The following is a 25,528-nucleotide window of genomic DNA, read 5'->3' as shown; positions in this document are numbered from 1 at the left end:
AGCCTGCATTTACGACACGCCAGCCTGGCTTCACTGGGCTAGCCTCAACAGGCACCCAGCGGAGTACCTCTGGTCTCCAGTATACCATGCATTGGAAGTAGGCGTCAAGAAACAACTCTTTATTGCACATTTTCATTAGTATTTTTCACCTAACGTTTATGGTGTATGTTTCAAAATTTTATTGATAATAAAACACAAATATCAACAGCAGCAGAACCATAAAGGATTGGATCAATGATTGGATAAGGATTTGGTGCTATATCTAAAGTTCTAATGCAGCGCCCTGTCTCTAAAGCTACAATCTAATGAGTCCTCACTGAAGCCAATTGAAACCCTGTGCCTTGTCCCTGTCCAGAAGTGAAATTTTTATTTCTATGTTTCTGAACTTGTTGACGAAAAATCAAACCGATGTCCCTCTGACCACATCAGCTGAGCAAATTTGCAAATTAAAAATGATTGATGTCGTGTGGCCTGTGGGGAAGTTTGATGTAAGTCTTTTTAGTTGACGCTCATGGGCAACCTGCGCTCATATGAACACTGCAGAGATGTTTCGAATTGAACCCAGGCTATTAGCACTCAATCTAGTGATTACAAATTGTATACTACCACCTTGTATACTTCCACTCTGCCACTGACATGTTTTCGATCATGGCCACCAGGTGTGCTGCAAATTGAAAATTAACTGTTGCCAAGATGCAATATACCCTATTTTCAGAAAAGTCTGAGTTTTAATATCTCAAATATTTATGCAACATCCAAACTGACTACTGACAAATGAATCAAAAAGAACAGTAGTGGCAAGGCAAGTTAGTATAGAGAAACTGAGTGTTAATTAAAACAATTAACAGATCCATAATATTTAATAACTTATGAATATATATATTTGAACATCAACGGAACATTGTGTTACATTCAATACAATAAATACATTTAATAAATTAACATTTGATTGTACACATTAAATATAAAGAGAACCATCAGCAGGTCCTAAATAATGTAAAGCTATTAGGATAATGTCAATCAGTGTCCAAACACCAAGACCTCCGAAGCTGAACAGCTTGCCTATACCTTCCTGCCAGTGACCCAGGTAAAACCTGAAATAAAGGATAAAGTGAAATGCTTACAACTTGTATATTTATCACTTTGTCACGATGGAAGAGAACTACCATCTATTCATTTCACATGCCAAAAGCTGCATGATGTAATGAACTTGGACTATGTGAGCACAGCATATTTTACATTCATAAAAGGTCCAGGTAATAGACTTGAGCAGTGGTATATAAGCATGACATATTTTACACCTTTGAATACATGCATTTCAAAATTCTATTTTATGTAAATAATAATTTAAAAATCTGAAAGAACACGCCTAATGTCATATAGGGTGTTTCATAAGTACCTCAGTGAAAATAACTTTAGCATACACATTCTACTACAGTATACTCTCGATTATCCAGGCTAATGACCAGGGTGAATGGTGCAAATAGGAAAACACGGATAATCCAAAAGCATGTGTTAATTGCAAGATAAATGCCTCCTATAATATTTTAAAATACAGTACCATATAAAGTAAGCTATAATACATTTATACAGGTAACTCACACACATTACTGTGCTCTGAAGAAGTCTATAATGGTTCTTTTGGCTGTTCATCTGCTTCCTTACCTCGAGACATATTTTGCGTACGGCAATAATCATCACCATATTTAAACTCCTATTGCCCCATATAATCCAATAGGGTATCTATAAACTGTAAAGCCACAGAATGAGAAACACTTTCATCACTTTCTTTTTCTTCAATTAAACAGTCAAATTCAAATGTATTAAAGTTCAATTACAGTATTTTTAATAAGGTGAAAATGTGCATGGTTAATCCTCAAATCAGATAATCGAGAGTATACTGTGGTTAGGTACATTTTTATTACACGGATCTGTTCAAAGGCCTCCCATGTTTTCCTGAAATTTCAAGAATATACAGCTTGACAAAATGACCATGTTAGTTTTCTGATAATAGGTGATATGAGCTATTTAAAAAAGCACAAACATTTTTTCTTCATAAAATACAGTTGAACCTGCTTTATACGTAACTCTGTTCTGCATAATTCGCATTTGTACGTAATTTCCTTTAGGTCCCGGCAAAATGTAATTTAAAAGCGTGTTAATTAAACCTTATTTATACGTAATCCGTTTATACGTAATTCGCTGTTATACGTATTAAGTGTCAGTGAAATATAACCGGGTTTTGCATAATTGTAATGAGCACGTGCTTTTTTTAAAAGAAACTACTGTATTTGCGGCGTTTCGACTTGGGCGGCGTAGGCGGAAGTAGAGCGGTCGGGTTTCGTTGCTGAAACAGAACACAAAGAGTTTCGCCGAGTGACATTGTTGACCCTCACTTACTGGCGGCTTAACAAAGGCCAACCGAGCAATTCCTCTTCGCTCTCAATCTCGCTCCTCCTCTACCTTCGTCGTTTTTGACATTCACATTGCCGCCAAAGATTAAGATACATTACAAGCAAAGTGGGCGGTTTCGGTGAGGAAACAAAAGAAAATACAGTAAATTAGTCTGAATATGAGAATTTCTTTCGTAGGAACAAAAATGTGCACGTTGCCGGTATCTGGTATTTACTTTTTGCTAGTTTTACGTCGCACTGACACAGATAGGTCTTACGGCGACTATCAAAACAAAAATGGCTTCGTCAGATGGTAGTATTGCCAATGAAGATGGAAATGATGTTCATTTTTACTTGGGTAATTACAGAAAACGTAAAAGAAGTGTTAGTACCTGGAAAAGGAAATACAAAAGAAGAATCGAAAAAGTGGCAAGTCATATGAAGGTAAAGCCAAAGAAAAGTGTTGGACAAGACTGCAAGTACACACGTAAATGTTTTACATTCGTTTCTCAAGAAGCTAGATAATTTTTTTTTTTAAATATGAAAAACAATTACATTCAAAATGCACACGTTGCTGGTTGCATCAGTCTACAAGAAGTGAAACGGTGTTTTGTTAAAAACCCAGCAACAAGTAGGTGACAGTCATCATGCGTTTAGTTTATAGTGCAGAGGTGGACAATAAGCAGGTTGTAATTTGCAGGAAGGCATTTCAATCCATTCATGCTCTGAGCAATAGAAGGATACTGAGGATATTAGCTGAAAAGTAGTTGTCAGGATTTCCAAAGGTAAAGATTTTACAGTTTCTAGATCGCTAAGATTGTGTTAGGTGTACGTCCAGGCCTAGGCTCAGGCATACTGATCACATTCATGTTTTAGAACTCTTAGGTTTTCCAAACTTCAATTAGCTTTCTGGTTTAATATAACTGGTATTTTTCACCACACTTTCCAACACCTTGTGTTGTAGTTGGACCATAGAGGACTACCGATAACAGACCCAACAAGACAAAAGATGAAGAGTTTGTGAGAGCCCACATTAACAGCTTTCCAACATATGGCAGTCACTAGAGCAGGACAATCAACCTTAATGTTAAATATTTAAGTAGTGAATTGAATGTTATGTACAACTTGTACAAAGAGAAATGTGTCAAACAGAACAGGAACCCAGTAACTTTAGCAATATATAGGTCAATTTTCCATAAATATTTCAATTTGTCATTCAGTAGACCGAAGAATGACAAATGTAAAATTTGTGATTGTTTGAAGGTAAAAATTCAAGCTGCATGTGATCATGTAAAGAAACAGATCTTGCAAAGCAAGCTGCAAATCCACAATTTAAAAAAAAAAAAAAAAAAAAAAAAAAAAAAAAAAAAAAAAAAAAAAAAAAAAAAAGCAAATGTAGTATACTAAACCTTACAGAATGCACTCAGCTGCAAAAGAAAACAGTGATATTCATGTCATTATTGTTAACTTACAACAATGTTTACCAACACCTCATCTGCCTGTTGGTGTTATTTTTTGTAAAAGACAGTTATAGACATTTCATTTTGGAGTGCATAATGTAACTAATAATGAAGCTTACATGTATATGTGATTACAGGAAGTGGCCAGAAGAGGAGCAGATGACATTATTTCTTGTATTAACCAGTCTATTATGAACATAGTGACAAATGATGTTAGACATTTAATTGTGTCTTCTGATTCACGTTTTTCTCAAAATAAGAACATGAATTTAATAAGTTTCTGGTCACATCTTGTTCAGGCTAACAAATTTGACATTATAGAGCCTAAGTATCTATAGTTGGGCCGGCGTAAGGTTGCACATGACAGCTGCGTTCAATGTTGGTTGCACTGCAATGGCGCACGAAGCGATGTTGCCGCCGCAACAACAGCTGATTGCACGACACGCGAGTTTTTAAAAACATAGGAGAAATGCTTTTAATGTCATCGCGATGATACACAATACAAGTGAAATTGGCCGGCAATAATTGAACTTTCAACACACCGATTAAGTTTACAATAAAATATTTCATCACACAAAATGATACAAGATAAATCTACTATGAAGTTCTTATTATCGTGATAATCAGGCATACTGATCACATTCATGTTTTAGAACTCTTAGGTTTTCCAAATTTCAATTAGCTTTCTGGTTTAATATAACTGGTATTTTTGGTATAGATGAAATTGGCTGACAAGAATCTTATTTTAAATACATCAATAAATGTTACAATAATATATACCCCTGCTAACATGAAAGATTTCAAGTAAAATGTATTAAATTTACGAAAATTCAGAAACATTTTCATACTTGATTCACACTCGATACTGGAGGGTATCACTACCGTAGCCTTCGTTGTCATTGTCATCGTCGTCTAGCTAGATCATCAATTCCTAGTAGTCACTGATGATGCCATGTATTGCCATTGCCAAATTAATGAACGTTGCGACATGGTTAACTTTTTCTAATGCCTGACTATTATTAGGGCCACTCTGCGGCGCAAAGGATTATCACTTCGCGGTTCAGGACTATTTTGTCGTTCCCGTGACATCGCACTACACTTGTTAAAATAAAATTCCACAATTATCTCACAAAGAAAACAAAACTTCCATAAATGCACGAATCACACCTAACCACGTGCTAGCGGCGACAGGCAAAACGGCAACACTTAAATACGATAGTCAAGCTAGTTATAGATGGCACCACTATACTACAAATATTGCCAACAACAATCAAATGAAAATAGTTTGTATTTATTTTGTGGCTCACTTAAACCTTATAATATTTTTAAATGATCATATTTTTGTAAGCAAATAAATTAAATACGAATTAATATGAATAAAATGCGTAACTGTATCTGACATAAAAAGTAGTAGATTGGTCATTCTGATCGACGGGTGATGTTCTTCATTTCATTTTTGTAGTGGTGCCAACATGAATTACAACTGTCAAGTGCAACCTTTTGGCGGCCCATCTATAGTTCCTGATATACATATCTTCCCTGCAACAGGGATTTTGGGTTGATTGAAAAAAAGAAAAGGGCTGTTTCTTGTGTTTTTGTGCCGGATGAATGGATGCATTTAGTAAAAAGAGCTAGAGTAAGAAAGCCATTTCAAGTAGTTAAAGAAGACACGTAATAAGTTTGTAAGCACTCAACCTTCGCTAGAAAAAGTAACCAAGAGAATGGTATCTGTAAATAAGCAAAGAGTACTAATTAGTAAAGTTTCAAGCATACAAATTTAAAAAGATGAACAATTAAGTTTTTTTTAAAATATTCACATGGTATTGTTGAGGAATATGATTGTGTTGGCATTAACAAAAGGAACAGTATTGGCTATCACTTGGTAATATTGAGCTGCCACAGAAGTACAATGGCACAAGGCTAATAAAGCCAGCAAAGCTTGAGGACATGCTTGAGCTGCTTGAATATGTCCCTCCAAGATATCACCAGTATTACAAAGAACTGACAGCTGGCAATGGCCAAGAAGCGGCTGAAGAATCCCCCTCCAATGCATTAGAATATGACTGATTATTGTCCCATGAGGGAAAGTTGTCATATCCCAAAATAAGTCTGCAGCTTAGTTATATCTAGTTTACTGTATATAAAACACCTTTTCTTCTACTGTATGATCATAAAATAAAGTTTGGTTACGAATCTAAGGTAAACTATTATTTATAGCTAGGTCCTTATATTCCTATTTTTCCAAGCACCTTTCATTTTTAATACAGTTCAATTATATGCTACTGATAATTTAAAGGTTCTACATTGAGATAAAATAATGAAAAAATTATTACCTTTACGGTACAGTTTTTGTTTCTTGACATTTGCAAAAGTTGATTTATCTCTGTTCTGCAAAATGTTGGTTAGCCCGTTTTTGCGAGCACCCATTCAATTTTTATAACCATTATAAACCAGTATAAATTTTGAAGGAACACCCAGTTTATCCTATAATTTCAATTTTCACACAAAAAGTACACATTAAGATTTTGTTTAGTATAAATCAAATCATATATCTATCCAGATAAAGTAGCATTGAGCATTTAATAAACACGATGGAAATTAAACAACTGTAATTGCGAAGCAGTCCTAATACCCTGCTACTATCTGTTCACAAATAACAGAAAGCAGAAGTAGACATAACCTCAAGCAACGATTCTCGACTGCTCTCCTGGCGAGGGAATGAGACTGCTTGATGAAGCTGCTTATTTTGCCTCGCTCATTCATATAAACAATATTCTACAATATTCTATTTGCCCTCACTGACAATTTACATTACAGTTGAAATTAAATTTGAGTACAATACAAACAGGTGACTGCAAGCCAAAGATGCTGCAGACAACATAGGATGGTGCGAACAAATCCAAGGAGAGAAAGAATATATCCGAAAATATATATCCCCGGTAGTCCTGAAGTCAGCAAGGAAATATATAAAGGCTTCCTCTTAACAGGAGATAAGGAAATAGCAGATGATCTGCTATACACCCTTGATGGATGAGGATGGTTGAAAATCTTGATTTCAAACATTCAGACAGAAAAGCCTCGCCCCCTTTACAAATTAAAAATCTAACACCTACATTTCAGGAATCAATCAGTACAGTAACTCTTGCAATGTACCATGTTTAAGTACACATCCTTGCCCAACTGTCTTTGAGTTGCCAAATCTACCTCAACACACTAGCCATTTTTTGGAAACATCATTTTATTAAAACAATAACAATAAGAAATATATTCTTTACCTATCAGCACCAAATCCTCCTAAAGTGATACTGAGAGCAAGTGCTGTTCTCCATCTATATCCACCAGTCCAATTACAAGGAAGGTTCTTTTCAAATGTTCTATTACCCAAACACAGAATTTCACTCTTCACAGAACAGTTGGATCTGAAATTAAGTTTGAAAAATAAATTAAATGAAGATCAGACAAATATTAAGAAAGATAGTCCTGTAATTCTTTCACTAACAATTAGGACAAATAGTGAGTAGATAAAATTTTCTACATACATTGTTGTTTCATCTAGTTATCCAGTACCTCATTTCAGAAAATGTACTTACTTGTAATATGCTCGTGGTGAAGCTACTGAATTACAGTTAGCCTTGTAAGAACATGTGTGTTCCCAGTGTTCAGTCTGGTAACAGTATCGGCAAATGTATGTCCGTTCAAATGTGTTTTTTCCTGAAAGCTAAAAAAATTAATAAAGTGTAATATGCAGATTGCAATGACAACTGCTTACAATATTACAAAATAATGCAAAAATAGACAGCACTTTCAAAAACTGATCCAACATTTTAAAGTCCCATGTTTTCCAATTTTAAATAATACCCAGGACTATCTCCCCTCCTTTAACCCTCAAGCGGCAGTGCCAGTTTGTTATGTCAGTAGCAGTGTGATGCAAAATTGTTATTAACCAGTTTTCCAGAACTAATTATAGAATTAATTATCATAGAATGATGTAGGTACTTACATTTTTTTTTAAACCCAGTTTATCAAATTGATCTACCAGATATACAAACTTGATTCCATAATAACTATTGGTTTACTTCAAATATGAAACAATTCAATGACACTGTACACTCACTTTTTTCCTTGTTTCATCCATTTATTTTTAAAATACATAGGCTACTTATTTTTAACATTGAAAATAAATATACAATCGTTGAAACTTCAAAATATGTATGGCCAAAAAATACGAAAAGTTACAAAGAGAAAATGCCAGTTATTCAGTGTCAGAATATACATGGCCGTTTTCACACACATCCTTGCACACAAAGATGTGTAAAATTGGTATTTGCTCTACCATAAATCACATATGGTATCTACTTCAGTTCTTCTCTGGTGGCTCCATTACTTGCGCTGCTGAGCCACGGAGGCTTCTCCTCAACCGAGACCTTGAGATAAACAAAATAGTACCGTATAAACATGTAATATAATATGTCGAGAACCTTACATATGAATAAAAATATTCCATGGCTGGCAGCACGGTGCAATTTTGATCCACAGATGTCCTTCAAAGAATCATTTAATTCTTTAAAACATTTCTTGCAACAATGAAATCAGAAAAACAACTAAAACCTTTTCAAGGAATACATACAGCAACAATGTGCAATGTGTCATTGTTGTGTCAGAAAAATTGAAAAACATTTCAGCAATAGCTGATTTGCACCAGCACTTTTGCTCGAGGGTTAATGTTACCTAACAAACAATCAACATTTCCTTGAAGAGAGAACAAACGCTCTTAAAAAATAAATGTTCCTGTAAATATTCCTCCCCCAAAACGACAAATGACCAATATTGTCTACCTCAGCCAAGATCAAACCCACAAACTTCGAACCAGGAATCATTCTACTCTGAGTGACCAAAACAGCTGGTTACAATGAAAACTACTGCTATTTATGTAGTAAAATAGCCAAATAAATAGTAGCCTATATGTGAATGAGAAAAAAAAAAAGAGTAGGAGGCGTGACAGCGGAGTAGCATGATCACTGACTTCACACCAAGACAGCCGAGGTTTGAATCATTGCCAATGTGCAGGTTTTTTAATTCTGCGGTTTGTATTCCATGTAAAACCGGCAATTCAATGGAAGATCATGATTGATAGGTCAATCAATAAATCAATCAATCAATAATGATCTGCATTTAGGGCAGTCACCCAGGTGGCAGGTTCCCTATCTGTTGTTTTCCTAGCCTTTTCTTAAATGATTTCAAAGAAATTGGAAATTTATTGAACATCTCCCTTGGTAAGTTATTCCAATCCCTAATTCCCTTTCCTATAAATGAATACTTGCCCCAATTTGTCCTCTTGAATTCCAACTTTATCTTCATATTGTGATCTTTCCTACTTTTAAAGACGCCACTCAAACTTAATCGTCTACTAATGTCATTCCACGCCATCTGACAGCTCGGAACATACCACTTACATGTAATAAATATCATTTTTGGTCCGTATTGATGATATTAGATTGAAATAATAACATTAAGTTATTTATTAGACCACCTAATCAATACAAAATCGTCTTGGATGATTTACATAAATTTGTTAGCTAATAGTGGGACATGTTTCGCCTTCCCTGAAGGCACCATCAGCCATAGTCTTAACCTTAAATTAAAAATAAGCGTCTAAATAACATGTAGTAATGAAATGAATTTTTAAAATCTTGAAGAGATTTGAAGTAAAATAACATTAAAAATAACAATGATGGTTTGAAAATACAATGTGATGAGATACAATAGTGGAAGTATTAACAAAATTAACATTAGAAGGCTGCTAAAATAAGTACAATGGATAAAAGAACAGATTGTTATACAACAAGTAGTAAGATTGCATAAAAGTAAAGTTGATAGTCATGGCGGTTATAATTAGACGATGGCGAAAAATCTTATATAATCAAAGTAAAGAGGAGAGAATAAAAGTTAAAGTTAGTCGAGAGATCCAAAGTTCATCATGATCTTGAAGATAAAAGACGAAAGTCAGATGCATATGGTGAAGTTGTAGAACTCGTTGAGGATATGAAGTAGGTGGATAGAAGTTGAAGAACAGTTTCAAATAGGATCACTATGGTCCATCTCAAAATTTGAAGTGATGTTCAAATGTTGTAAATTGTGAGTTTGTAGATATTCTAGTTGAAAAAGCATATAAAAGTGGAATCATTTGACGGTGACAAAGATAGCTTGTAATATTATGAGTTAGACAAAACTTCAGTTATAACACACGTAGCAAGAAGTCTACGGTTGCAAATTCTTCTAACTCATAATATTACAAGCTATCTTTGTCACCGTCAAATGATTCCACTTTTATATGCTTTTTCAACTAGAATATCTACAAACTCACAATTTACAACATTTGAACATCACTTCAAATTTTGAGATGGACCATAGTGATCCTATTTGAAACTGTTCTTCAACTTCTATCCACCTACTTCATATCCTCAACGAGTTCTACAACTTCACCATATGCATCTGACTTTCGTCTTTTATCTTCAAGATCATGATGAACTTTGGATCTCTCGACTAACTTTAACTTTTATTCTCTCCTCTTTACTTTGATTATATAAGATTTTTCGCCATCGTCTAATTATAACCGCCATGACTATCAACTTTACTTTTATGCAATCTTACTACTTGTTGTATAACAATCTGTTCTTTTATCCATTGTACTTATTTTAGCAGCCTTCTAATGTTAATTTTGTTAATACTTCCACTATTGTATCTCATCACATTGTATTTTCAAACCATCATTGTTATTTTTAATGTTATTTTACTTCAAATCTCTTCAAGATTTTAAAAATTCATTTCATTACTACATGTTATTTAGACGCTTATTTTTAATTTAAGGTTAAGACTATGGCTGATGGTGCCTTCAGGGAAGGCGAAACATGTCCCACTATTAGCTAACAAATTTATGTAAATCATCCAAGACGATTTTGTATTGATTAGGTGGTCTAATAAATAACTTAATGTTATTATTTCAATCAACATACCACTTAGTCGAGCAGCTCGTCTTCTTTCTCCCAATTCTTCCCAGCCCAAACTTTGCAACATTTTGGAAATGCTACTCTTTTGTCGGAAATCACCCAGAACAAATCGAGCTGCTTTTCTTTGAATTTTTTCCAGTTCTTGAATCAGGTAACCCTGGTAAGGGTCCCATACACTGGAACCATACTCTAGTTGGGGTCTTACCAGAGACTTATATGCCCTCTCCTTTACATCCTTACTACAACCCCTAAACACCCTCATAACCATGTGCAGAGATCTGTACCCTTTATTTACAATCCCATTTATGTGATTACCCCAATGAAGATCTTTCCTTATATTAACACCTAGATACTTACAATTATCCCCAAAAGGAACTTTCACCACATCAACCCAGTAATTAAAACCCGGAGGACTTTTCCTATTTGTGAAACTCACAACCTGACTTTTAAACCTGTTTATCAACATACCATTGCCTGCTGTCCATCTCACAACATTATCGAGGTTACATTGCAGTTGCTCACAATCTTGTAACTTATTTATTACTCTATACAGAATAACATCATCTGCAAAGAGCCTTACCTCTGATTCCACTTCTTTACTCATATCATTTATATATATAAGAAAATATACAGGTCCAATAATACTACCCTGAGGAATTCCCCTCTTAATTATTACAGGGTCAGATAAAGCTTCGCCTACTCTAATTCTCTTGAGATCTATTTTCTAGAAATATAACAACCCATTCAGCCACTCTTTTGTCTAGTCCAATTGCACTCATTTTTGCCAGTATTCTCCCATGATCCACCCTATCAAATGCTTTAGACAGGTTAATCGCAACACAGTCCATTTGACCTCCTGAATCCAAGATATCTGCTATATCTTGCTGGAATCCTACAAGTTGAGCCTCAGTGGAATAACCTTTCCTAAAACCGAACTCCCTTCTATTGAACCAGTTATTAATTTCACAAACATGTCTAATATAATCAGAAAGAATCCTTCCCAAAGCTTACATGCAACGCATGTCAAACTTACTGGCATGTAATTTTCAGCTTTATGTCTATCAACTTTTCGTTTATACACAGGGGCTACTATAGCAACTCTCCATTCATCTGGTATAGCACCTCCGACCAAACAATAATCAAATAAGTACTTCAGATATGGTACTATATCCCAACCCACTGTCTTTAGAGTATCCCCAGAAATCTTATCAATTCCAGCCGCTTTTCTAGTTTTCAACTTTTGTATCTTATTGTAAATGTCATTGTTATCATATGTAAATTTTAATACTTCTTTAGTCTTAGTCTCCTCCTCTATCTGGACATTATCCTTGTAACCAACAATCTTTACATACTGCTGACTGAATAGTTCTACCTTTTGAAGAGCCTCACATACACACTCCCCTTGTTCATTAATGATTCCTGGAATGTCCTTCTTGGAACCTGTTTCTGCCTTAAAATACCTATACATACCCTTCCATTTTTCACTAAAATTTGTATGACTGCCAATTATGCTTGCCATCATGTTATCCTTAGCTGCCTCCTTTGCTAGATTCAATTTCCTAGTAAGTTCCTTCAATTTCTCCTTACTTCCACAGCCAATTCTAACTTTATTTCTTTCCAATCTGCACCTCTTTCTTAGTCTCTTTATTTCTCTATTATAATAAGGTGGGTCTTTACCATTTCTTACCACCTTTAAAGGTACAAACATGTTTTCACATTCCTCAACAACTGCTTTAAACCCACCCCAGAGTCTGTTTACATTTTTATTTACCATTTTCCACCGATCATAGTTACTTTTTAAAAACTGCTTCATGCCGGCTTTATCAGCAATATGGTACTGCCTAATAGTCCTACTTTTAAGACCTTCCTTTGTAACACATTTATTTTTAACTATGACAAAAACAGCTTCATGATCACTAATGCCATCCATTACTGCAGTTTCTCTATAGAGCTCATCTGGTTTTACCAGCACCACGTCCAGAATATTTTTCCCTCTAGTTGGTTCCATCACTTTCTGAATCAGCTGTCCTTCCCATATTAGCTTATTTGCCATTTCTTGGTCATGCTTCCTGTCGTTCGCATTTCCTTCCCAATTGACATTTGGTAAATTCAGATCCCCCGCTACAATCACATTCCTTTCCATGTCGTTTCCTACACAGATGATTATCTTATCAAATGATTCTGAATCCGTGTCAGCGCTACCCTTTCCCAGTCAGTACACTCCAAAGACATCAAGTTGCCTATTATCTTTAGAAATGAGCCTTACACCTAGCATTTCATGTTTCTCATCTTTCAACTTTTTCGTAGCTTACAAATTCTTCTTTCACCACAATGAATACTCCCCCTCCCACCATTCCTATCCTATCTCTACGATACACTCTCCAGTTCCATGAGAAAATTTCTGCATCCATTATATCATTTCTCAGCCATGATTCAACTCCTATAACAATATCTGGTGAATATATATCTATTAAATTACTTAATTCTACTCCTTTCTTTTGCAATACTTCTACAGTTCAACACTAACATTTTTATGTCATCCTTACTTGACTTCCAGATCTCTGTACCCTTATCACTGCTCCCTAGACAACCCTGTTTCCCTGAATGTATCTCCCTATTACCCTTCCAAACAAATTTCCTAACATATACGTACCACTGTGATTTAAATGAAGGCCATCCGAGCGCAGATCCGTATCTCGTAATTTCACTCCCAGTTTCCCACATACCCACTCCATAGTCTCATTTAAATCCCCAATCACCCTCCAGTCAGTATCCCTCCTATACATAATTCCACTTATAACAATCTCCGCTTCCTTAAACTTCGCCCGTGCTGCATTTACCAGATTCCACACATCCCCAACTATAGTGGTACTTATATCAGCTTGCTTTACGTTGTTTGTATCAACGTGAAACACAACCACCTTCTCCTTCCCCTCCTCCCTCTCTTCTACTTTCCTTAACATCTGCCTCAACCTAATTCCTGGATAACACTCTACCCTGGTTCCCTTTCGTCCACACACTTTCCCCACATGTCTAACGATGGAATCCCCCATGACCAGAGCCTCAACCCTACCTACCTCATTTGATTCCCTCCCCTCCTGGTCAGGCCTATCTTTCCTGATAGCTGCAGAAGCTACTTCCTCCTCCCTTTTCTCCTTCCCATGACCCTGTTCCACCTGTCTTTTCCTATCCTCTACTCTACACTTCCCTTTCCTACTTTTTTCCTTCCTCCTACTTCCACATATCTCAGCAACAGTTCCCTGTTCCTCATCTTCCCTCTGTTGCTGTACCTGGAGTGGCTCATACTGATTTCGCACAGACACCTATCCTGAATTCTGATCCGGAATAGAGCCCTAATCTGCAATCTCCTTCCCCTTAGAACATTAGACCACCTGTCTTCTACAACTCCCCCCTTTCCATCCTCTCCCACTTGTACACCTACTGTAACCTGTACATTGTTTGAGGGAGGCCTATCTTCCTTTCTGTCTTCTGTGAGAATCTTAATTATCTCCCTCAAACTCTCCATCTCCTCCCTCATACCCCTCAATGCCTCGCCACACCTACAGTCCCTACACTTGCACTCATTAGCCTTTCTTTACGGGGGGGTCGGAAATCAAAATAAAAGGAAAAATAAAATAACTTACGAGCAAAAAAAAAAAAAAAAGGTGTCTGGGATAGTACTCAACGATCACACGACAACAAGGTTATTAATATACGACTACACTACAATACTACTTAGTCGAACTCTATTTTTATCCTACAACACCTGTTAATTACTGAATACCGTAAGGCATATAGAAGAATTACACAAATCTAAACTGCAATTAAGCCTATCCTAATCACAACAACAGAATTTTAGTAAGAGAGTTTCTACAGATACCTCTACTACACTGGTACTACACAAATATTTTACAATAATAAAATAAGCACGCTAAATTCTAATAAGATATTACTCGTATACTACTGTACAGTACACTACAATAAGTTTAAACTACGTTCAGACGTATTCTAATTACAATACTGGTACCGTGTCACTACTAAGCACAAACAGAAATGAAAATTGCTGCAAGTTTGAAATTTGCAAGAACTACTGTACTCAAAGATTATGAACAAAGCTAAATGCTTAGATAGGTTATTATTAGTACTATGCTCTAACAGATTTACACGAAAGATACACACGAATATAGCAGGCAAGATACGGTACTATCTAAATATACTGTATCTACACTACAATTCTCAGCTGAAATGAGGTTATATGAATTTTTACCGCTGGTGGATTACTATTATTTTCCCTACTACGCGGGACGGAGAATAAAAGTGTCCTAAGATGCTGAAAAATAAGAGGTTGTCTACAATAATTTCTGTCAAAACTACGCCGGGAGCTTGAACTGCAATATTATTGGGATATAGGAATTTGATTATTAACTTTTACTCGATGAATAAACGAAGGTAAAGTACAAAGTATGCACGGAACTAAGACTACAAATTATCGGAATATAGTAATCAGCTGATTTTGTATTTATTTACACAACTACCATGTACATGTAGCAACAATCATCAACAATTCTAATAGAATCTTCAACAATCCAAAAACTGTTAAGTATCGTAATTGAAAATGAAAACCTACAACCTGTTTTCCAGTCACTAACTGGGTCAGGGATGTAATGAATGAATCATATATAGGCTATTAGTACGATGGGGTTGCCACTCCCAAAGTGTTTTATTAATGACTGAAAGGTGCTATGAAATGAGAATGGAGAGTGTTGCTGGAATGAAAGATGACAGGGAAAACCGGAGTACCCGGAGAAACACCTGTCCCGCCTCCGCTTTGTCCAGCACAAATCTCACATGGAGTGACCGGGATTTGAACCATGGTATCCAGTGGTGAGAAACCGACGCGCTGCCGTCTGAACCACAGAGGCTAATTATCCAGTGAAATTACTGTGTATTCTCTTTAACTTCTTTTTAAATCGAAGTTTACAGGCGAATCGTGTTATTTAATTTAATAAATTAGTAGTAGTAAAACTATAAACTTTCTTGCTTTCTGAAATATGAACATGAGCCATTTTACATAATAAGCAAACATCCCCTGCAATGAAAAGGAAACTGAAACTTTCTTAAAGCCTTCCCTGTGAAAACGTTAAGAAAGAAAGAAAGAATTGAATGAATAAATAAATAATAAATAAATCATCATAATTTCCTCTTATCCAGCTCCAGCCAGGTTGAGGCATTTATGGTACTTATCCACTTTCCTCTCTCCTTCCACCATTCTTCTTTCATAATTCTACGCCATTTCAGGCATCTTCTTTTACTGGTCTTGATCAAGTCCATCCCTCTTGGTCTGGATCTCCCTCTTGCTCTCTTTCCCTAAAATTTAGCTATAAGCTTACTTGCCTGTAGGGTAGGCAACCCACATAGGTCAATGACCTACTTTTAAACAAACAGACGTAAAGTGCCCCCTGTAATTAAGACATCTGGGGGAATGGCTTTGGAGGACCGGGGGTATCGGGGGTGACCTACACTGTACATTCTGGTATTCTATCCTCATCCATTCTCTTTATATGTCCAAACCATTTTAGTCTATTCTCAATTGTGTCATTCAACTTTTATACTCCAATTTCCTTCCTGATATCTTCATTTCTCACACTCTCCTTGACCTTCCTATCACACTTCTAAGGAATTTCATGTCACTGCCTTGAATATTAGTCTCCTCCCTTCTTGTCACTCCTTAAGTCTCTGCTACATATGTCAATATGGGCGTACAGTACATCTTGTACATCACTTCCTTATACTTTGATTTAACCACCCGGTGCCTCCTCCTTCCAAACTAGATTATGTACATTCTGATATACTCCATTCATCTGCTGCACCCTTTTTCTAACCTCTATATATTGCTTCTTCAGTATGAGACAGTGGATGGAAAGACATTGCGAGTATGGCAGAGATCTAGTGATGGCATTTCTCGATATACAGTATGCGGAAAAACTAACCACACAGAAATGTTATTTAATTCTGTTGGAACACTATGTATTCAAAATGTGTACAATCATATGCTACACATTTCTCATATGAGAGTTAATAAGCATGCTGATAAACAAAGGTTGCTGTAAGGGTATAAAATTTAAAGTTATCTTCTTGCATAATTTAGGAATAATTGTTCATGAAGTTCCACGAGAAATTAGGGGATCTCCAAAGTGCCAATGCAGAAGGGAAAGTGACTCCCCCTCTGTGGTGTAGGCTGCAGTTCCATCTTACTGCATCTACTGTCATTGGAAGAGCAAGTTTCCAGCGCAGAAAAAAAAAAGGTGCAAATCCCAGCAAATGGGGTAGTAATGATGTCTCTGTAGACAACTTGGTTCATGGTTTTGGATTCTGTGCAGCATCCTCGACAAAATACAAGCTCAATATTCCATGACCTCAAATGGCACACCAAATCTTAACCTGCATATTGTGTAGGGGTTTCTGCATAACATCAGGCTGTTCAAACACTGAGAAAAAAGTTGTTTGTCAGTTGATGTAGCCATCAAGATAAATATAGCTTTCATTTGAAAATCATGTATTTCAGAAGAAATCTAGATCATCATATATCATTAACAACACTCGGCTGCAATACTGTAACCAGGCTTGTTCATCCCTTTCTACTAGACACTGAGCAACTTGAATGTGGTATACGGTATACAAATCCACCAGCTCTTTAAACATCTAATGAACAAATGTATTGCTCAAACCAAGTTTCAGCAATGTTTGTTGTATACTAGACTTTGGGGACTGTAACACCTGTTGCAGAAGTCATCCATGATTCTTGTTTGTGGTGACGGTTCTTGGGCACCCTGTTGTTGTCCCTTTCATTGACATAAGACCAATCCTATATGATGGAACTTGTCAACAACAGCTAACATTGTTCTGTTATTTGTGCCTCCTCATTAAAACACTCCTCGTACTATTTTTTAGCGTGAAACAAACTCGGCCCATTCCGACGTCTCACTTCGTATGGCTGGAAATAATGTTCCACAATAAACACCTTCTCCTCTGTTATGAGAACTATAATGGCAGAAATCAACATAACACTGAATTCACAATATGTCCTTCTCCTCTGTTATGCGAACTATAACAGCAGAAATCAACATAACACTGAATTCACAATATGTTAAACTATTCTATACAATAAATATGTAGGCTACTTCAGTAATCTCCCCAGAAATTTTCATCAGCCGCATGGCAGGAATGAGTACCCGGGCAAGGAATTCTATTTAAAAAATGAATACTATAAAATCTCAAGTTAGCCAGACGGTCTGTAAAAACAGCAGGGTAGTGCGCCCATTAAAAAGGTACTAGGGAGAACACTGTACTTCATTGCTAGGGAAACGTAGACAGCAGATGAGCAATAATATGACATATTCTAGCAAAAGTATATGATAGTGTACCCACGGGAAAAGTATGAGAAACCACGGTAAGAAAGGGGGTTGGCAAACAAATTATATATAATCGACATGCAATGTATGGCAAATGTTTTAGCTGTGTCCAGACCAAATTGGGAAGACAAAACTGTTTAGGAATATTACTAGGCTAAGACAGGGAAGCATGCTGTTAGCACTTTTATTTATAATGGTAATATCAAATGGTGGAGTCACAGAAAGCATTTGGTGAAAGAGATATAAAGGTAATGCTATTTGCTGATGATATTTGGTGTAAGAAGCAGACACTTAGGAAGTACAGGAACAACTGGACATGTTGAATGAGAAAATTGTGAAATACAGTATGAAATTTCAGTGTGTAGAAGGGCAAGAAAGATCGATAGATAAATAGATAGATAGACACAAAGGCGGATCAAACATAAATGGGAATTTGAATGTACCACCGTTGTTAGTAATAATTCTGAGGCGGGGCTTTGCCAGGATGTTGGTGGGAGTGTCTGGAGAAGGGGTTTGTGCGCAAGAACAAAAGAACAATGGTGGAAAGTTGGGCTGCTTCAGTACGCCATGAGTGAGCAAGAGGTGCACACGTCTGTTGCACAACGGATCATTATCAAATTTCTTCCAAAAGAGGACACCAAACCTTCCAAAATTCTGAGACAGCTCCGCGTAAAGTTTGGGGAAGAAACACTTTCTCAGACTCGAGTGCATAAGTGGGCTAAAAAATTTGTGGCAGGAAGAGGAGCTGTGGAAAATGAACCTCATGGAAGGAGACTGCAGACAAGCTTCACTGCAGACATTGTTGCCTTTCATGACATTATTGGTGAAGATCAGCGAATAAAAATTTTGCAAATTGTTTTAGCCTTAAGAATAAGTTACGGAAGCGTTCAAACCATCATTCGAGATGAATACCATTTCAGAAAATTGTTTGTGAGGCGGATTCCTCGTCTCCTCAACCAGAAGCAAAAAACTTTACGCCAGGAAGTTTGTCAGAGACTCCTGCGTCGCTATGAGGAGGAAGGAGAGGATTTCTTGCGTCATATTGTGACTTTTGATGAAACTTGGGTGCATCATTACACCCCAGAGTCATAGAGTGGCAGCAAAGAGACTAAGCAGGTCTGGTCAAGGCCAGAACATGCCGATCTGCTGGAAAGGTGCTTGCAACCGTTTTCTGGGACTACACAGGCGTTTTGTTGGTGAATTTTATTCATGAACAAAGGACAATTGATGCAGCCTATTACTGTCGTCTTTTGGATGAAGCAAAAACTGCATATCGCAACAAGCGACGCCAGCAACCGATCCGAAACAGCATTCTTCTCCATGACAATGCAAGGCCACATACTGGCACTTTAACGCGGGAAAACTGGAGAAAATTCACTGGAACACCCTTCGTATATTCCAGATTTATCACCCTGCGACTACCATTTGTTTGGACCACTCAAAAAAGACCTAGGAGGATAGCGGTTCGATGATGATGCAAGTGTAGAAGAGTTTGTGCACAACTGACTCCACACACGTCCCTCTTCTTTCCATCAGGATGGCATCAAAAACTTACCAATCCGATGGAGAAAATGTGAATCGAAGTCAGGACACTATATAGAGAAGTGATCTCTATATGTGTATTTTTTTTGGATGATGCAATAAACTTTTTAAAAAATAATTCCTGTTTGTATTTGATCCGCCCTCATAGATAGATACATAAGATAGTTAGACAGATGATAGGTAAATAAATAAATGGGAAACCAGGATGTCACTACTCTCTATCCAGTTTGACCAGGTAGATTAATCTCATCTGACAAAAGATGCTTAGAAAAGCTTAGAAGCAATATTCCAGTTCCTGAAAGCAAGAGTGAAATGAAAAAGCAAGCTGAAAGATAAGTGTTCTACATACTGGGTGGGAAAAATAAAACTGGCCCAGAAAATATTTGCTAAAGGACTGATGTAGGATTGATCCTTGTTAATGAACATCACAGATGATGCTGGAAATGGCCTCATCTGAAGAAATGAAAACTAACGATCCAAAAGTCCTGACTCCACTTCACTCAGAAATCACTAGCAGAACTCAACACGAGAGTTGGATGCTTTAACGTATACACACCAGTAGATTTGTAAGGATACAGATGCAGATCCTCTTCAGCAATGTTTTAACATGACGATCTCTTAATTTCCACTTGCACAGATAAACGGCGCTGAGATTTCGTTGGACTTCGTTCCAGGCTTTCTTTCACTCAGATAGTTGTGGTTTTTATTTGCTACAGAGTCTGTTCCACGCCATTTTGCCAGTAAGTTTTGCACTGCATACTTTGGTTGAGATTTTGCCAAAACACTTCCAGTCTTAAACTCTTGCACAACGAGTTCCACACAGGTTTTCCACAAATCGTGCTTCCGCATAACACTCAACAATGAACATGCGCTGTTTTATCGGAGCACTATTTTGTGTTGCATTCATCTGGTCACTAAACACATCTTCTTCTCTCACTTACTCACATGGAATGACACAGCGATGTATTCGGGAGAAGCGCCCATGCAGACATGTGACAGCAAGCGATCCGTGCATTGAAATCACGGTTTCCAGCATTCCTGTGATGGGCAGTTATCCTGTTCATTAACAAGTGTCAATTCCACATCAGTCTTATAAATATATTCTGGGAAAGTTTTATTTTGCCTACCCTGTATTATTGGGTAAGAAATAATCATGGGGAAGTGTTGTCTGTTACCAGTAATGGAAAGAACATGCATGCAGGTTGACAGATGTAGAACACAAAGTAAGTTAGTTTTAAATATTAACATTTGTACACTGCTCCTATGAATGCATGGATGAGAAATTTATACTTCCAGCTTTGAGAATTGTACAATGGATTTCTGTTAACATGAGTATTACTTCCCTTATATTCATTAATTAGATTGCGTGTTCTGGACCTGCATATCCTTTAGAGGACATATTAATTATAAGGACATCCCAGTATATGAATTTATTGTAGGAGCAAAGTTATACTGCATGGATGTCAGAAAGACAGAATTGTTGATTTAGAGAGGAGGGATGATAAGGGGCCAGGAAATAGTTATAAAATAAGACTCACATTCTATTCTGAAGAGCAATGAACACAACAACCCAGTAGCAGTTCTTTAAATACACCATCTCCAAAATGGCCTCTGGAGAGACCCAATGCAAGTCTTTCGAACTAACCCTGTTACAGTTATAGGATTGAAGCAACAGTAAATGTACAAAATAATAATAATAATAATAATAATAATAATAATAATAATAATAATAATAATAATAATAATCCGGCTCCATAGCTAAATGGTTAGCGTGCTGGCCTTTGGTCACAGGGGTCCCGGGTTCGATTCCCTGCAGGGTCAGGAATTTTAACCACCACTGGTTAATTTCTCTGGCACGAGGACTGGGTGTATGTGTTATCTTCAACATCATTTCATCCTCATCAGGACGTGCACGTCGCCTGCGGGCGTCAAATCGAAAGACGTGCACTTGGTGAGCCAAACATGTCCTCGGACACTCCTGGCACTAAAAGCCATACGCCATTTCATTTCATAATAATAATAATAATAATAAACTTCAGAGCAACAAAAGAAGTTTACCAGAAGGTGGAAAGAAGCTCAGAGACCATGAAGAAAAGAAGACTGGTGTTTCTTGGACATCTGTACAGAATGAATGTAAACAAACTTACCAGATATTTGATTACTTCTGGAGAAAAAAGACCACTACAGCATGGATTACGGAAACAAAGAAGGAGATGCAAAGGTTAAGCATCTCGGAAGTCCAGCTGTTAGAAAGGAATACATTTAGGACACAGTGAAAAATCTGGAAGGGGTTCAAGCTGCAGGGGGAACTAAGAAGACCGGAGGAGCTTGGACAGATGAACAACGGAAGCAGGCCAGTGAATGCATGAAGGAGTATTGGACACTGAGAAAACTCTGCAAGACAAAGAAATTAAGTAATAGTGTGATCCTTAGTGGTCCACCACCACCACTGAAAAATGTCCTCATGCTGATGAGTTGAAGATATTGAGAAAATTGATTGATTGCAATCAATCTCTGTTACAACTAAGGTATTGAGCCTTAGAGGTTGCCTCAAGATACTTTATGGCTGTTATTTTACGGCTTTATCATTGGAGGCCTATCACTTACTAAAGACATAGAGAAACACAAGAGGAAAATATTGTGGAAAATCTTTGGTCTAGTCTATTCAGAAGGAATCTGGAGAAACGGAAGTCTCAGGAGCTTTACGAGCATTCTGATAAGATCAACGACATCAACAGGAAAAGGCGATTAAAGTTCTATGGCCAAATTCTCAGAATGAACAATGACAGGCTCAACAAAAGGATTCTTAACCTTACTCTCTCAATGAAAGTCAAGAACAACTGGCTTAGTGAAATAGAAAAAGACCTTCAGGAAATTGGCATCCCACATGAAATTGTCCCAGATTGACTCCAGTTCAAAAAAAGCAGTCAACAACCATCATTTTGCTAAGAAAATGAGTACCGGAACCAATAAATCATGGACTGAAGAACAGCAGAAAATGTCCAGTGCCCAGATAGAGATTTTGGGAGAAGAAAAAATCAACATCAGCTAAATAACTTCTATCAAGAAGTAAGTATAAATAACCACCTAATCGATACTTTATTCATGCCTCAGGCAAAATTGAATAAAATTAAAACTTACAGGACATGTTTCGACCACTTAGTGGTCCTCTTCAGCTGTATAAATAAAGAACTGAAAAGAAAAACATTATGACAATAAGCACAAATAAAAGTTCTTTGGAGACTCCTTTGATAAAAATGGAGGTCATCAGAAAAGGTCATCTTGCCTCTCGTTCTTGTTTGGAAAAGATGTTTATTCTGCGCTGTCTAGAGGGTCTGTCTTTGAGCGCGACCTGGTGAAGTAACGATGTGATACAGTTTGACAGTTCACGGAAAGCTCTGGAGAGAAGGGAAGTAGAGTTTTATCGTCATCTAAAATAACATGTGAGGGAGGAGGGAGATTGGGCTGTGCTTCTGCGATGTCGTGTTTGATTATATCTCTTGTTCGTCTAGTCTGTTTCACTTCTACCCATTCTAAGTATTTGCTAATATTCTCATATAAGATGTTTTTATGCTCGTTGTTTTCGTTGAGATTCTCTTCACCGTTTCCCAATTTATCAAGAACGATGTGGATGTTTTCCAAGTTGTTCATAAGATTACCTTTATTAATCATACAGATAATTTGAAGGTCCTGTTTTATATTGGTGAATTTGTGGTTGGACTCTTTCATATGGGATCCCATGGCAGAGAATCTTTTGTATCTTTCAGCATTGACGTGTTCTTGATATCTAATTGAGAAGTTCCTGCCAGATTGTCCCACGTAAGTTTTTTTACATTGAGCACAAGTCAGCTTATAAATACCCGATTCCTGGAATTCGTCATCTTTAAGTTTATTAGCTTTATTATGACTAAAGAATCTATGTTTCGTGTTGTTGTTTGTAGAGAAGGCTACCTTGGTATTGTGTTTCTTGAATAAGTTGGTGATTTCGTAAATCTTCGGGTTATTAAAGGTGAATTTTACATATCCTTTTTCTTTTTCTGAATGCTGTTTAAGTTTAATTCGTTGTTGGTATTTGCATTTAGTGATGATTTTATTGCTGAATTTCAAACTGAAACCATTATGTAGAGCCTGCTGACTTGTGCTTAATGTAAAAAAACTTACGTGGGACAATCTGGAAGGAAATTCTCAATTAGATATCAAGAACACGTCAATGCTGAAAGATACAAAAGATTCTCTGCCATGGGATCCCATATGAAAGAGTTCAACCACAAATTCACCAATATAAAACAGGACCTTCAAATTATCTGTATGATTAATAAAGGTAATCTTATGAACAACCTGGAAAACATCCACATCGTTCTTGATAAATTGGAAAACGGTGAAGAGAATCTCAACGAAAATAACGAGCATAAAAACATCTTATATGAGAATATTAGCAAATACTTAGAATGGGTAGACATGAAACAGACTAGACAAACAAGAGATATAATGTTAAAAATTAAATAATTGAAAAGGAGGTTCAACCTATTCAATACTTAAAAGAAAGAAATGCAGTAATCACATTCCTATTTAAATGGGACCGGTTTCGACCTTAGTCCAGGTCATCATCAGCCGTAAAAACATGTACAATGTTTATGAATATTGGAGGTCAGTTTCACACTCTGATAGGCACAAAGACACGACACCACATTCTGTCATGCACAAAGTCACAACACTATCAACTAATATACGAAGATAAAAAATAACTTGAAGTCGCAGACGAATAGATTTGTAGTAGAAAGCCGCCAGCTCCTGGTGATCAGCGCGGCACATTCAAGGTCATGCGCTGCGGTCGAACGCCAAAGTAGAGTGGAGAATGTTTTGAAGGTCCAGAATTTGTCACGACATCGCAGAAGCACAGCCCAATCTCCCTCCTCCCTCACATGTTATTTTAAATGACGATAAAACTCTACTTCCCTTCTCTCCAGAGCTTTCCATGAACTGTCAAACTGTATCACATCGTTACTTCACCAGGTCGCGCTCAAAGACAGACCCTCTAGACAGCGCAGAATAAACATCTTTTCCAAACAAGAACGAGAGGCAAGATGACCTTTTCTGATGACCTCCATTTTTATCAAAGGAGTCTCCAAAGAACTTTTATTTGTGCTTATTGTCATAATGTTTTTCTTTTCAGTTCTTTATTTATACAGCCGAAGAGGACCACTAAGTGGTTGAAACATGTCCTGTAAGTTTTAATTTTATTCAATTTTGCCTGAGGCATTAATAAAGTATCGATTAGGTGGTTATTTATACTTACTTCTTAATTAAACATCGATACGGTCATGAAATGACAACTTGTAACTAACTTCTATTGCGCTCCACAGATGGGCATAACGCTGTAAAAAATATAATAACCACTGAAATACCCAATCACAATCTAGATGCTGAGCTCCCACATTGGAAGAAGTCAAACAAATGATACGTGAACTTAAAAATATCTGCATCACAGAAGAAATCCCTGGAGACTAGAAATGTGCACTAATCCAACCACTGCACAAGAAAATGGATATCAGTTACTGAAAAATTTCCCTCCAAAGCCCTGCTCAAAAGATTTGAAAGGTAAACAGATTATCTAATAGGTGAAGATCAGGCAGGTTTCAGGAAGGGCAGATCCTGAGCAGAACACATTCTGAATCTCAAACCCATGCGTAAAACCACACAAACAGTGATTACTT

At 36.8% G+C, this 25,528-nt stretch overlaps 2 protein-coding genes across 4 annotated transcripts in view; one reads left to right on the top strand and one right to left on the bottom strand.

Moving 5' to 3' along the window:
* The window catches only part of LOC136873736 (uncharacterized), a 121,627-nt gene that overhangs the window by 90,922 nt on the left and 5,177 nt on the right, over positions 1–25,528 (top strand). The window contains exon 5 of one of the 2 annotated variants that reach the window (XM_067146901.2): positions 3,358–5,218. The exons of the other annotated variant lie outside the window; for it this stretch is intronic. The gene's annotated coding sequence lies outside the window, so the exon portion shown is untranslated. Of the gene's footprint in view, positions 1–3,357; positions 5,219–25,528 lie in introns of those variants that run through there. 2 annotated transcript variants of the gene reach the window in all.
* The window catches only part of amx (almondex), a 39,279-nt gene continuing 14,604 nt past the window's right edge, over positions 854–25,528 (bottom strand). For both annotated transcript variants that reach the window (XM_067146903.2, XM_067146904.2), the window contains exons 5-7: positions 7,444–7,571; positions 7,129–7,272; positions 854–1,094 (exon numbers count right to left, since the gene is read on the bottom strand). In XM_067146903.2, coding sequence (XP_067003004.2) covers positions 959–1,094; positions 7,129–7,272; positions 7,444–7,571 — 408 coding nt within the window. In that variant the 3' untranslated portion in view covers positions 854–958. The remainder of the gene's footprint in view (positions 1,095–7,128; positions 7,273–7,443; positions 7,572–25,528) is intronic.

This window comes from Anabrus simplex, chromosome 5 (assembly GCF_040414725.1).
Source record: "Anabrus simplex isolate iqAnaSimp1 chromosome 5, ASM4041472v1, whole genome shotgun sequence".
NCBI lineage: Eukaryota > Metazoa > Arthropoda > Insecta > Orthoptera > Tettigoniidae > Anabrus > Anabrus simplex.
The sequence above is the reverse complement of the archived record's forward strand: the minus strand, read 5'-3'. Positions and strand labels throughout refer to the sequence as shown.